Genomic DNA, 13861 nt, shown 5'->3' with positions numbered 1-13861 from the left:
CGATGAAGGCAGCGACAATCAGGAGTTGGCCGGGGCTGGCAAGTGCTAGCCTTGAAGAGAAGAGCCTTGTAGGGCAGGGCGCTCCTTGCATTCTTGTCCAAAGCTTCATAAAAGCAGCGCTGGCAATCAGAACTTCTGAAGCAGGTGAGAGAGGAAAGAGAAAAACTGCCTTCCTCATCATCATTCGTACATACAGTGAGGGAGCACGATCACATGGAATACATTAATAGCAGGTTATAGTCAGTATGGTTGCTGGCTCAAAACTCTGGATCTTTTTGATAGAATGCAAGTCAGTAGTACAGAGCCAAATAATGTTCTCCTTGCATCCATAAGAGTAGTACAGAGCTAGATGATGTTCTCCTCGCATCCATAAGAGCATCTAGGGATACAGGATTTATCGAGAATGTGACACTCTAGACTTGACTCGAAGTTCTCGGTACAAGACATGCTTATTAATATGTATGTCGAACGTGAAGCCTTGGATGATGGTTGCAGGTTGACTGACATGATGCCAACAAGGGGTTTATCTGCATGGAATGCTATCTTCGTAGATAATATCTAGCATCAGATGGCAGATGTTTCCTCCATTGTGAATGTTTTGAAAGCATGTACCAAGCTACAAATTCATGTCAAGGCCAACTAATGCATACATGGAGCTTTCGTTATGACTTGCAAGGGACATTGACCATTGGAAATGCTCTCGTAGAATATTATATGAACTGTCAACATGTGAAGCTTCTCCCATCGGCGGATCCGTTGCTGGTATCTGGCCTGCCACTAGTAAGCATGGGGCTGATGTTATTGTTGGCCTCCCCGACACTGGCATCTGGCCCGAGCGCAGCAGCTTCCGTGCCAATGCTGACTTTTCCCTTGTGCCTCCCTGGTGGAAGACTTATGTGAAATATCACCTGCCTATCATCACTGATCCTGGTGTCAACATCCTTGCTGCATGGATAGGATTTCAAGCACCTTTAGGATTAGCTGGAGACAGAAGGAGAGAGGATTTCAATAACCTGTCGAGCAGGCGATGTCATGCCCACATGCGGCAAGTGTGACAGCACTTCTCAAGGCTATACATCCCACATGGAGCCCGGCAGCAATACGATCCGTACTTATGGCAACAACAAAGGTGACAGACAACACAGGATTGGCAATAGCAAATGCCTGGATTGGAACCACAGCAGATACAACTGCTTAAGGTGTAGGCCACATCGATCCAAGCATGGCTCCAAGACTACACCAATTTTTTGTGTAGTCAAAACTATACAGGGTGTATTTGTGGATGCAGGTATCTGCAATAGAGCAAGAATTCCAAACAAAATGGGCGATTTAAACTACCCTTCATAATCAGAATAAGGGAAACACATTTGAGGCTACATTCACAAGGACACTAACAAATAGAGAGAAGAATGAAAGGTTTGCTAGAAGCATGGCAATTATGAGCACATAGATCGAAACGTGAACGATCGAGATACAACCACGACTCCCAACTCGATAACACTTCAAGGTCCGTTATCTGCATCCAATCCTTTATGCCTACGCTTTTGCATGGTTCAACACATAGACCATAAAGTTAGATGTGCTTTGCTTTAAGCGTAATCAATATCTTTTGCATGTCTTGACTCTTGTTTTGTGTCTGACAAAAATTACATATATTCACAACAGTGGCCATTTTGATTGCACAAGCACGACTCCAGCTCGACAACATTGCAAGGGTCGTTATCTAGATCTAATTTTCTATGCTCATACGTTTGCTTGGCGCAACACATAAATGCTACGGGGCAGGGCACGGCTTCCGTTTCTTATTATTTCTGGAGAGAACACAGTGCCAACTCTCCATCATACTTTTGTATGGCACTTTTGTATGACGTGCACTGTATACTTAGCATCTTCAATCTGTGGCGCATCATTGCAAGACGAAATGTTTAACTATTCACATTACTTTTCTGTAGCTCGACTCAAAGATGGGTATGAAGCTTGTGCAATCGAAAAGCATCTGTAAAGTATTGCAGGTAAGTAAAGCACTTCATTTCTAATTGCCATACTATATATGTCCTCATACTTCCATACTAGGTCTCAAAATGAGGTAGGCCCACCAAGCAAGACTAGTTTTAATGGGTAAAGTTCCAAAAAACTAAACCAAACGTTATACAAGATCGATGGCTAGCGTCTAACACGCAACGAGTTCCAAAGAAGATGGTAGGTGTTCACAGAGAAGAAGAAGGAGAGGAAACTATCCCGAGAGAGAGAGAGAGAGAGAGAGAGAGAGAGAGAGAGAGAGAGAGTGTCGAGCGATATTGTTTCTTGATGGCAGTCCGTGACGCTCCATATAAACTTGGGCGACGTGAAGAAGTGTCCAAGACCTCTGAGGTAACCCTGTTGCTTCACCCTAACACACATACTTGCAAGAGTTCATGCATGGCGTCGCCTGGTACACATGACACACAAGCATCATGTGCAGAAAGTATATATGTTGCACAAGCCTGCACAATTTCAAATATACGAGTCTGATAGACTGTTACAAGATGTATAAGAGGTTCATAATAGTAAAGGAGAGTTCAATTGGCAGCGTGCCAGTTATTTAGCTTAAATAACCTTTCAAACTAGTGCATGAGTAAATTTCATATTTAGAGAACTTGCTTCATGATCTCTTTTTTCTGTCATACTGACCATATGAAGGTAAGTCCATACCTATTCTCTCATTTTGAAATTTCTGGCTGCTGGGAATTGAGAATCTCCTTCGTTTAACCTCAAATATTAAAGTATATATAGACTTCATAGTTGTCAATGATTGATAGCAAAGTTTTGGCAGCGATTGGTACTTGGTACTACAGAGATACATCATCGTTGCCAAGAAACTGATTTCTTCAATCAAGAAACTTATGAAATACTTAATACGTTTTGAAACTTCTCTTGAACATTTCAAAGATGAATGCTTTCTGCTAGTGTCTAAGTCACATGGTCTACTCCGTTGAAGTCTTCAACTTTAAAGTGAGTTTTTGAATCTCCTAGTCTGTTAATGTTGATGTTTATGTACATGTGTTATAAGTGTAAGCTGTAAGCAAACATATTTATGGCGTGACACGTAGAGATTTTGAGGAAACCTTTTATTCTGGTGTTTCATGAATTAGTGAAACCGTTTCGAAACTTTGGAAACTCATTTCATATGAAACGTCTCTAAACTTCATGGCTACCATGAGATACATCAATGGGACACTTCAATTTATTGGGTTGCAACTAATATTAGCTGGCTTACTCCTATCAGAGACAGTCGTGGGAAACTTCGAAACGGGAACAAGAACAACAAGAATGGAAACATAGTTTAACTTTTCAAAACTTGGACTCATAATTTGTGCCACAAGAATCTAACATGCGTAGAGATTTCCCTCACAATGTACTGATTCATCATGGATAAAGGAGATTATAGTGACATCTATTTTCCTTGATGAAGAGAGTGACAAATTGAAAGTTCCATGAACCTTAAGTAAGGATAAAGCCAAAACTGGGTTTTTTTACCCCTTGTCAGTTTATGCAACATCATGCAAAATGGGTGCAGAACTTGAAAAGATGTTGTACTACAAAGGTGGAGATCATGATGAGTACGATATGACTTGGGATAGATTGTTGTAAATCATTTAGATATTTTAAGAACAAATTAATCTGCTATTCCCTCATGAGAGGATCCATAGAGGAAAGCGAGAGACCTCCTCCCTCCTGTGTTTGGTCTCTAGTACTAATATAAGACCTTGGGTACTAGCATGCTAATCTCATCTCATCCAACCCCCTTAAGTAGAGTTCCTTGGCTCTACTATCAGGATCCCTTACCATGTATGTTATAGGCTCCTAGACAACCTTGCGAGTAGAGAAAGCTTGTTCTGACATCCACATCTAATACAAGTGGAAAGGCTACTTTTAGATGTTTTCAATAGTTAAAGGCAAAAAAAACTCAGCTTTTTCAGTGGATTCTTCACATAAACAAGAAACCTTTGCTTGCTAGTTAGACACTGTTAGTATGTATTGTGTCACAAATTGCTGACATATCAAGCTACTGAAGACATAAGCTGACTCGCAAATTCCGGCTGAGGAGAAGCAGCAGCAGAAAAAGTTTTACCAACTTGCAAAGTCTTGCTCAGTGGCTGTCACAAGACAGGCACCACGTGCCAATAGAAAAGAACAGACTGAACAGACTTTTAGCACTTCAAATAACAACTGAACTGAGAGAGAGAGAGACGACACGCGGCACGGAGTGGCGGAATTCCACCCCGGAGAGTATTAGCCCCAAACCTTGGTGCCCCTTTCGGTATTTCTTTATATTGCATCAACACAGTACAAGCTGGTACTCCAGACTCTGCACCTTCTCCGGAGCACGCCAGAGAATGAGCCCTTAGCACATATTTAAGGGCCCTTGGCCTATGAAAAGCAGTTTACATGAAAAGCCTTCAAACTCAAAAGCTTATGGTCCAAAAGCAATGCCAAAAAGCTGCCAGCGTAAATCACGGAATTCCGTACAACTGCCATGTCTGCACTGTCAGCACGTTTTGCGGAAATCTGCCACGTCAGCACTGTTAGCGGAAAATCTAAAAACTGCCACGTCATCAGTTGCTACGCATGTGTGCGGGCCCTGCTTTATTTTAATCATTTATGTTACTTGGGGCCACATTGAACGGGGTCCCCATAAGTTGGTAGGACTACTTCTTTTGTTACTTGTTCTTCTTAGGGTTTAGGCCCCTTGACCGTCATCTTCAAGTTGGCTCCATTCTTCAGGGCTTTGACACGTCAGCAATTTGTGACATCTCCCCTTCTTGAAAGAGAGTAATCGTCCGTGATCACAGCATATCTGCAAAACAACTCAAGTCAGCTCAAAAAAATTTCCGAGGGTCATTTCGAGGGACAATCGATTTGCTCTTTTTGTTAAGGAGTTGGCTTCTTCTTTCTGTTCTTTTGATCAAGGAGTTGGCTTCTCCTTTCGGCTCTTTTGATCAAGGAGTTGGCTTCTCCTTTCGTCCAATTCGGAACTCTTGATATGATGTTCACACAAGAAAATGATGCAAATTATGAAATGGAAACAATCTCTTTTAATAATTTCACTATGTGACATGGCTTGTGTGTGATGTTATTTTCACCCCAAGCAAGGGTAGAAACCTTGGTGAAATCCACCAACACTTCTTGAAACAATTGGCGTTACTCCTCTGTTGTGCTGGCAAGACTGATAAGCTTGACTGCAGGCCGCACTCATTGAAACTTACTTTCCAAAAGAATCTCATTCCCTCTTGACTTAGCATGCCTTTTTAGCTTTATTTGATGCAAGAGGTTCAAAGAGAGAGAGAAGCCTCTCTTGCTTTATTTTCAAAGCTTTTAATTTTCAGCTTTTGAAGCTTTTGGGGCCCTGCTTTTAGCATCCCTTTGTAATCTTTAAATAAGCGGGTGGGCCTCTCACTTCTCAGAGCATCTGGACGCAGAGTCTGAGTGTGAGCGCCTGTCGGCACTCTTGTACTTTGAACACAGATTAATTGTTATGTCCCGCTCACAGAAGAGGGGATCTAGCCCAGATGCTGTCGGGATAGGCGTCCAGTGTCCGAGCGGACGTAGTGTGAACACGGCCAGTGTGGCCGGCCATTATTATAAAAGGGAGGCCAAGGCCTCATTTGCAGTTATCGACCCCCACTGGCAGAGTGTCAGTGGTTAGCCTGCGAGGCTAGGAGTGCGTGAGGTCACCTCGAGGAGGTGAGACTGGGTGGTATGGGACGCCCGGTCTTACAGGTGCACGCCTACGTCCTCGGACGCTGGCCCCAGCACGAGGGAGCTGCCGGATGGTGGCTATGGTCGGGTGGTTTGTCCGACGCGCGTCTGTAGGCGGTCTGTGTGGCCGGGAGATCCGATCTCCTTGTTCGTTTCATGGTATCAGAGCCGGCTTGGTTGCACGAGGGACTGTGTGCACACCTACGGATAGGTTCGAGTCGGATAGTCCTTGTTTCATGCAATTTTTGATGAAATGGTTATTTAATTAATCATTTTTCTTCTCTTGAGCATGTTTGCAGGTGAAATTTAACAGACTGCTCGTTGTTTTTTGATAAAATTCATTGATTTAAAAGGGGGAAGTGCTGAAAATCAAAGGATGTTTTATTGAATCTACCGGTTTTCGATGAAAATCAGTGTATTTACCTTTAATTTGCTGTTTTTGTATTGAAATTCAGCATATGAAATACTTTTACATCTCTTTGTAAGTCCTCTCTGTAAGTCTCTCTGTGCGAAGCATAGAGAGAGAGAGAGAGAGAGAGAGAGAGAGAGAGAGAGAGAGAGAGTACCTCTCTGGACATTCAGCGCTGCTGAATTTTTTTCTCTGAAGCGGAGGGAGGAGCCAGCGTGTGTTGCGCAGGAGGAGAGGGAGGGTAGCGTGTGTCGTTCGCATGCCAAACACAAAGGGGCACGATCTTTTTTTTTCCACGCGTCAATTCCTCTCTCTGTGCTCGATTTTTTGCAGGTTGCGCTGGAAACTCGACGTTGAGTTTTTTCCTCTACTTGGGAGGTTATGTAAATGCCCCTTTTATTTTAAAAGGGCCAGAACATTTTGAATTTTTTAAGCCAGGGTCTGAAACCTGAGTTTATTAAAAATTCACTTATGGAGACTTCAAAGTTTACAGAGAACTCATTTTCTCGAGTCTTCTGCTTCTCTCTCGCGCCTTCTCTCTCACGTGCTCGCGCTCTCGTGCTTCTGCGCTGCCGCCATCACCTGCTCGCGTTCCGACGCTCATGCCGACGCGTAGAGCTCTTTAAACTTAGACTTTTCGCGACTGAACAGTGCAGAAAAGTCTCGGTTTTGCGTGAATTTTTCAATTTTTCCAGCTCTGATGTGCAGCGTGACGACGCGTCAGGTAACATCCAAATTCCATTCACGTATGCTCTCTACACTTGGATTACAAGCACTTTCCGAAGGGTCGTACAGGGGCTCAGTTCCCGACTTTCTACTCTCGAAAATATGGCTTAGTCGACGACTGCGGTATTTCCGAGGACGAAACCCACTCCAGCATTTTCGGACGCAGATTGCTGCTTTTGGGCGTTCGCAGGGTGGTCCGACTGCTACAATTTCGTACAAAACTACAAATTTCTCAGGTGAAGAGAAGGAGTGTACGGAATTGGCCGTAAATAACTGGCTACACCAGTGGACCACATACTTTGATCTCCATGGGGAGCATGATGAACGGAGGATTCAGACGATTCCTCTCTATCTGCGCAGCAAGGCGCTTACCTGGTGGCGTGACATGACAGAAAAGCCTACGACGTGGGCTGACTTTTGCGTGAAATTCAAGAGGGATTTCGCCAAAATGGACCCTTTGAAAGCTTACGCCAAATTGCAGAGTCTTTCGATGAAAACTCTGTCTTTTGATAAGTATACGACAGCTTTCAAAGAGGCACTCACCTTCTGCAAGGTGGATTCCACACACACCGTGCACATGTACTTACTGGGGTTACATGAAGATTACCCTTGGGTCTTAATCAAGGACAAAGCCCCGACTGATGTCGAGGATGCAGTGGCAAAGGCCAAGACGTTCCATTTGATAAATGGAGCGAATTATGAGATGTCCATTCACTTTGTTTGTGATCATAGCATTCTCTCATTAAGAATGGAAGGCTCTACCTTCCATAAGAACAAAAGGAACCTTGAGCACAGTTCAGAGCACTCATCTTGAGCAAAGCGCAAACATCATTTCGCTGCACCTAACATGAAGCTATCTTTGCAAAATTCCTGATAAACCTTCTATAGTATGAGCACAATCCCAATGTCATAAAAACTAATATCTAACTCTCCCAAATGATTTTCCCATGTTTTTTTTTTCCCCGAGAAAAAGATCCTTCCATTAGTTAAAGAAACTGCCCATAGGGCTACAACCACCTCTTCAAGAGAGGGCTACAACCACCATGATGGGGAGACTCTCCCAATGAAAAACTAGCATATGTACAATGAGGCTAAATCAAGAAATGGGAGGAGGGAAAAGCCACACAGGTGGTTGGTAGTGCCATCGGAGTACACCCTGGACCATGGTGTAGAAAGGCCCAGGACGCCAGAGTCGAAGGAAAGCCTCTCTGTACTCCGGCATGCGGTCGGAGCTGCCTTGTAGTCTCTCGAGCTGTCCTCTGAGAGAGTGGATCAGCTCTAGCCAAAGATCGCGAACAGTCTCTACTGGTGGCACAGGGCGAGCCTCAAAGATGCGGAAGCAACGGGCCCGCCAGATGAACCAGAGTGTCAGGCCACTGATGAGCTCCCAACACTCCTCACAGATACAGATTTTGCAGATATATTCAATCGAATACAGAATGTGGAGCTGGTAGCAGGATATTCCATCCGGGATGACTACTTGATGAAGAAAACGATGTTGTGCGTTACACAGCCGTTGAGGGAAAAGGTTTTAACCGAATGCCATTGTTCACCGCGGTATTGATACCACCTTGAAAGGTGTGGAGAAATACTTCTTTTGGTCGAGACTCAAGAAGGATGTGGACGATTTTGTACACAGTTGCTTGGTATGCCAGAAGGTCAAGTTTGACAGGCATAAAGCACAGGGATTGTTACAGCCTTTACCCATACCCACCTACCTCTGGGAAAGTATTGCTATGGATTTCATTTTTGATCTCCCGAAGACATAGAGTGGGCACGATGGTATCTGGACTGTTATTGGCAGATTTAGCAAGCAAGCTCATTTCATTCCAGTGAAGAAGACAGTCAATCCGGATCATTTAGCGAGACTGTTCATTGCCCAGATATTCAGATCACATGGCATGCTTGAGACAATTGTCTCTGACAGAGATCCCCGATTCACGAGTTTGTTTTGGAAGGCGATTTGGGAGAACATTGGCACACGATTGCAGTGTTCGTCATCTTTCCAGCCGCAGACAGATGGGCAAGCTGAGATTGCGAATTCAGTCGTACTGGATTTATTGAAGTCTTACATTTTGGATCAAAAGACTCAATGGGAAAAGTATTTGCCCTTGGTGAATTTGCCTACAATAACATGATACACTCTTCGATAGGGAAGGCACCATTTGAGATTATTGAAGGTGCTCCGAAGGTTCCACCCTTCTTAAGCGCGAAAGATAAGATTTTTGAAGCCGGCCAGTACACGAGGGACTTGGACACAGCTTTTGCCAAGGTCCGGGAGGCTTTAGAGAAATCTCAGGAAAGACACAAAAAGGCAGCAGATCGACACCGTCGCGATTTGAAATTAAAGGAGAATGATTGGGTGCTCTTACGTTTTGAGAAGGCACGCCTGAGAAAGAAAAAGGGAAAGGAGCGGCTTTTTCCAAAGCTTAGCATGAGATAGTATGGACCTATCCAGATAAAAGAAAAGATAAATGATGTCTCCTTTAGACTGAAGCTGCCCGATACTTGGAGGATTCACAATACTTTTCATGTGAGTCTCTTGAAGCCTTTTAAAGGCGATGTGCCCAATGATGGGGAGCTAGATGAGCAACCCGAAGTGGAGGAAAACGAGGAGATACTCGTTCCAAAATAGAAATTGGCACATAAAGATAGAAAGATAAAAGGTAAAGCGATAAGGCGGTTCTTGGTTAAATTCAAGAACTATCTTGCATTGGATGCGAAGTGGATGGAGGAGGAGGACCTGACAGATACTCCTCAGATTGTGAATCTTTATGTTTAGCATAGTCTACTCCGATAGAACCTCGACTTCAGCTTGGGCAGAATTTGGTGCAGCGGGCTTGCACAAGAGGGGAGTCACTCCGCTCCTTTGTCAACAAATTGCCCCGATTTTTGATAATAGAGTCACTGATGTCCCTATTGCGTTTTATGGATATTGTGGGTTGACAGTATTCTGCTGTAATGACTTTAAGACTTGGAATTCTTGATAATATGATACTGATTTGTACTTGACTTGTTTAAGTGAAGGGACTAATAGACGAAATGACTACAGCATTTTGGTATGATAAATCTCTATAGACATGATTGCAATAAGGATTAGTCAATCAGGCATCTGAGAGGTCCCGATTGGATCTAGATGCGATTTCTAAATACGTTACCATTTAGTCATGGTCTCAGATTGGAATCATTGTTGAATGTGATTTGTGTGATGTCCTGTGATGTGACTATCGATTGGTACATGTGCTAGATGTGTTGTTCCTAGTGCGTCGGTACTAACAGTCAGCGTCTGCTAAGACACTTTATGGCTTTTGTCTGTTTTGCAGGCGTAATCGAGGACGATTACGATGCTTTCAAGGGGGGGGTATGTCACAAATGGGTGACGTGGCATGGCCTTGGACACAATTACAGTGGGGCAGCAGAGCACACACACTCTCCCCGGCTGGCAGACATTCCCAAAAAAAGCGCTGACGTGTTGACGTGGCATACCGTACGGACTTCTGTGATTTGCGGCGCAAAACGCGGCAGCAGGCTGACGTGGCATGGCTGTACGGAAATCTGCTTTTTACACCAGCTGAATTCTACGCAAGACAAATTGAGAAGCTTTTGGGATTAGTTGCTTTATTTTAAGTGGCTTTTAAAATTGACAGCTTTTGGGCATCCCTTTTAACCTTTAAATACGTGGGTAGGCCCTCACTTCTCAGAGCATCTGGATGCAGAGTTTGAGAGTGAGAACCCTCCCACTCTCTTGTACTTTGAACACAGATTAATACAAAAAGAAATACCAAAAGGGGCGCCAGTCTTTGGGGCCAATATCTCTAGGCACGGAACTCCGCCGGTGGGCCGTGTCGAATCAATTGTGAACTGTGAACTGTTTTGAAGTGAATCTCTGCTGTGTCGCGGTAGAATCTTGACTTGGAGTGTCCAAGTTTATTACATCCTTGGTAGAGCAGAGGAGATCAAAGAGCGTCAACAACTGAGGGCACGTGGTTATAGACCATCACATTGAGACAGACGGGCGATTCAGGCCATCAGACACTTCTCAAGGAAAGAGCAAGACTCCTGACCCCGGAGATCATGCGAGTCCTTGCAATGGCTGATCTACACACGCCATACTAAACTCTCCCATAATCATAGGATGTGCCTGACTAGGTGTGCATTCCTCATGATAGTGTACTTTGCCATGGATGTAGATATGCATTGAGCCCATAGTTGAGTAGAGCTCCATCCAGTCCTCATGTACCCCATCCACACTACTTTCATACCTTTGTTTATCACATGCATCCATCCGCAGCCTTTGACACAACTACATCGTAAGGGATACTTTGTACCTGGTATTACCTTGTAGGCCAGGTTTCTGTTGCCTTGATGAGGCGTTAATAAAATCATCCCCCCCCCCCCGCCCTCAAAAAAAAAAAAACCAAACAAAAAAAAGAAAAAAAAAAGAACACCCACACACGCTACTGTGTGTCATATTCCTTCCTACTTTCACAAATTAGCACACTAGTACTGACAAAGTTGTGTTTGCTCATCTTAGAGGGGTAGTCCTCTTGCAGGTAATGATGGAGCAGTACCAAGTGCCACAATGCAGGATCTAGAGGAGGCAGGTATACTATTACCTGCAACTCTTCCATTCAAGCGCACACAGTTATCAGAAAGGTACCCCAAAGGACAAGCCAGAGGGAGGCATTGGAAACATCTAAAGCAAATGCTGCAAGCAGAGAACTACCATCTATATCCTGCTGAGGAACCCAACTGTGCGTGATTCTTGTCATTCAATCTCTAGCATTGAAAGGGTGTGATCGCATTATGTTTTCAAGAGGGCTTTGCAGTTTTGGGAGATGTTTTTGTGTGCATGTGTTTGCATGCCCTCTCTTCAGCTCGACACTTGCATTAAAATGGACTGATCACCAGATCTTATTTGATTGTTTGCACATAGTCTGTTATTGCTGATGTTTTGTATTGCTTTATTTTGAAGATATGAACATTGAAGCGCCTCCTTCCATGTATCCAGCCAAAAAATACTGTGATATTACGGGCTTCGAGGTATATTTTGTTTACGACGTTTTAAGATGGGTCTTGTTTCTTATACTAGGCCAAGTGAGTGGCAGAGCTTTTTTAATATGTATGTGTGGATTATTACAGGCGCCATACACCGATCCAAGAACAAAGTTGCACTTTGCAAATACAGATGTATTCAAGCAGATTAGATCATTGCCTAATGAATCTGTTCAACAGTACCTTGCATTACGTAATGCTCAAGTAGTTTTGAAGTGAAATGATCATCCACTCAGGGAGGTAAATGGTCACAGCTCCATTGAAACAATGGAGAGGGAGGTGGGACCGCATTGTTGACATCTGGCTGGTGTCTTTCCATGGAGCAGACAATGTGCAGGACAAAAATGGGCGGCCAAGTAGAGCTTCCAGGAAACCTCTTTGGATATTGAAACTTTTTTTATTGCCAAGGGATGAGCAAGTAGAAGCAACAACCACTACAGCATGCACACCCATGCATGTTTGTAAGTTGTTTAGGAAAGCTTGGGCATTTATCACCATAAATGGTTTGCTGCCATGGACAGAAAATGTTGAAATACAGGTATTTTATAGCAATACATCTATAAAAAAAACACTTGGTCTCTCAAGGGATCTCAGATTGAAGTGTTTGAATTTACTTGGGTATTTGTTTCTATAATATATTCTGAGTGTGTCCCTTGCTTTTATAGTTTTATGAGTGCTTTATTCCCTCTTATAATTCGTGAGTTCAGACTATTCTGAACTTATGAAGGTATATTTGTTTCTATAATATATTCTGACATGATAGTAGTATAGTCTGGTATAGTGTTTGCATTCCTTCTGCGTCTTGTAGAAAGTGGATGGCCTTATTTTTCTCTCTTCAATTGTGAATTTTAGCTATGTTACTTTGGTTCTTGCATGTATGCATGCATGCTTATGCAGGCTCCCGTTTTTGTCAGGTTTCTCTAGTTTGGCTGGATGAAGTTCTTGGGCTGGATGCCGGAGGCAGCATTTGAGAGAGAGAGAGAGAGAGAGGGAGAGAGGGCTGGATGCCAGAAGCAGCATTTGAGAGAGAGAGAGAGAGAGAGAGAGAGAGAGAGATTTCATGATGAGTGATTCTTGATGCTAAAGAATTGTGGAAATGAGCGTCGCAATTGTGGTTGGGAGAGGAATTCGTGGAGGGAGAGCTCATGTCTGAAAGTGTGGTAAAGCAAGCTCTAATGTGATCAAATGCTATGATATGCCAAGACTCCACAAACTTTTTGAATGCATAAAGTGCATAGTCAACGAGACATGGTGGTTCCCCAACGCCTATCTCGTTTTGTAGAGAATGAGAGTTGAGCGGGATGGAGGTGATAGCGTAGATCATACTCAAGGGGATGGGCTGGGTCCCTCATTTGGAGAAGATGGTGGTTTAGTAGTTGGAGGCAACATATGGGGGGGGGGGGGGAGAGAGAGAGAGAGGGGTTTAATGATGAGTGATTCTTGATGCTGAAGAATTGTGGAAATGAATGTCGCAATTGTGTGGCGATCCTTAGACATAATAAGAAGCTTTCTAAGAGTCAGTACAATTTTCCCCTCTGTTTCTGGTATATTTGTTTCTCTAGATCGATCATGGCTTGCGTGAGCTTGCAATACACTCGGATTCCCTTTGGAAATGAGAACAATCCAAACATGTTTGGGTACCTCTTGAGGAAACCTTGGCAAAGACAGGCTTTTTCGCAATCCCAACGTGTTCTTGATGGATGTCAAGATACCTAACCCTGATGAATTTACTCTCCTGCCTCAGAATCAAAGCCTTAACTTTGAATATGGGACGTCTTTCTGCGTGAGCATCCAGCATTCTATCAACCTTGAGCTTGATCTTGGGAGTAGACATGCATGGAACGCTTTTGTGCATAACAGACATAAGAAGACCAGCTTTGCTCATGGAGACGAAATATACTGAGCTTCCAAAGAAGTTAACCGAAGGGAGGG

The 13861-nt window shown here is 43.6% G+C and overlaps 1 protein-coding gene across 2 annotated transcripts; it reads left to right on the top strand.

Moving 5' to 3' along the window:
• Window positions 1–1032: 1032 nt before the first annotated feature.
• LOC147456464 (protein EIN6 ENHANCER-like) lies at window positions 1033–12292 on the top strand. Of its 2 annotated transcripts, XM_086514915.1 has the most exons (6): window positions 1033–1199; window positions 2005–2012; window positions 2315–2370; window positions 11409–11628; window positions 11850–11917; window positions 12017–12292. In XM_086514915.1, the coding sequence occupies exons 1-6, from the start codon at window positions 1033–1035 to the stop codon at window positions 12146–12148; spliced, it is 651 nt and encodes a 216-aa protein (XP_086371041.1). In that variant the 3' UTR covers window positions 12149–12292. The 2 variants fall into 2 exon arrangements, with proteins under 2 accessions (XP_086371041.1, XP_086371040.1); XM_086514914.1 differs by lacking the exons at window positions 1033–1199; window positions 2315–2370 and adding an exon at window positions 1348–1507 and having other exon boundaries at window positions 1953–2012.
• Window positions 12293–13861: the final 1569 nt, after the last annotated feature.

This window comes from Adiantum capillus-veneris, chromosome 6 (genome assembly GCF_014529385.1).
Source record: "Adiantum capillus-veneris isolate H3 chromosome 6, ASM1452938v2, whole genome shotgun sequence".
In the NCBI taxonomy this organism is placed as follows: domain Eukaryota; kingdom Viridiplantae; phylum Streptophyta; class Polypodiopsida; order Polypodiales; family Pteridaceae; genus Adiantum; species Adiantum capillus-veneris.
This window is presented reverse-complemented; position numbering and strand designations above follow the sequence as displayed.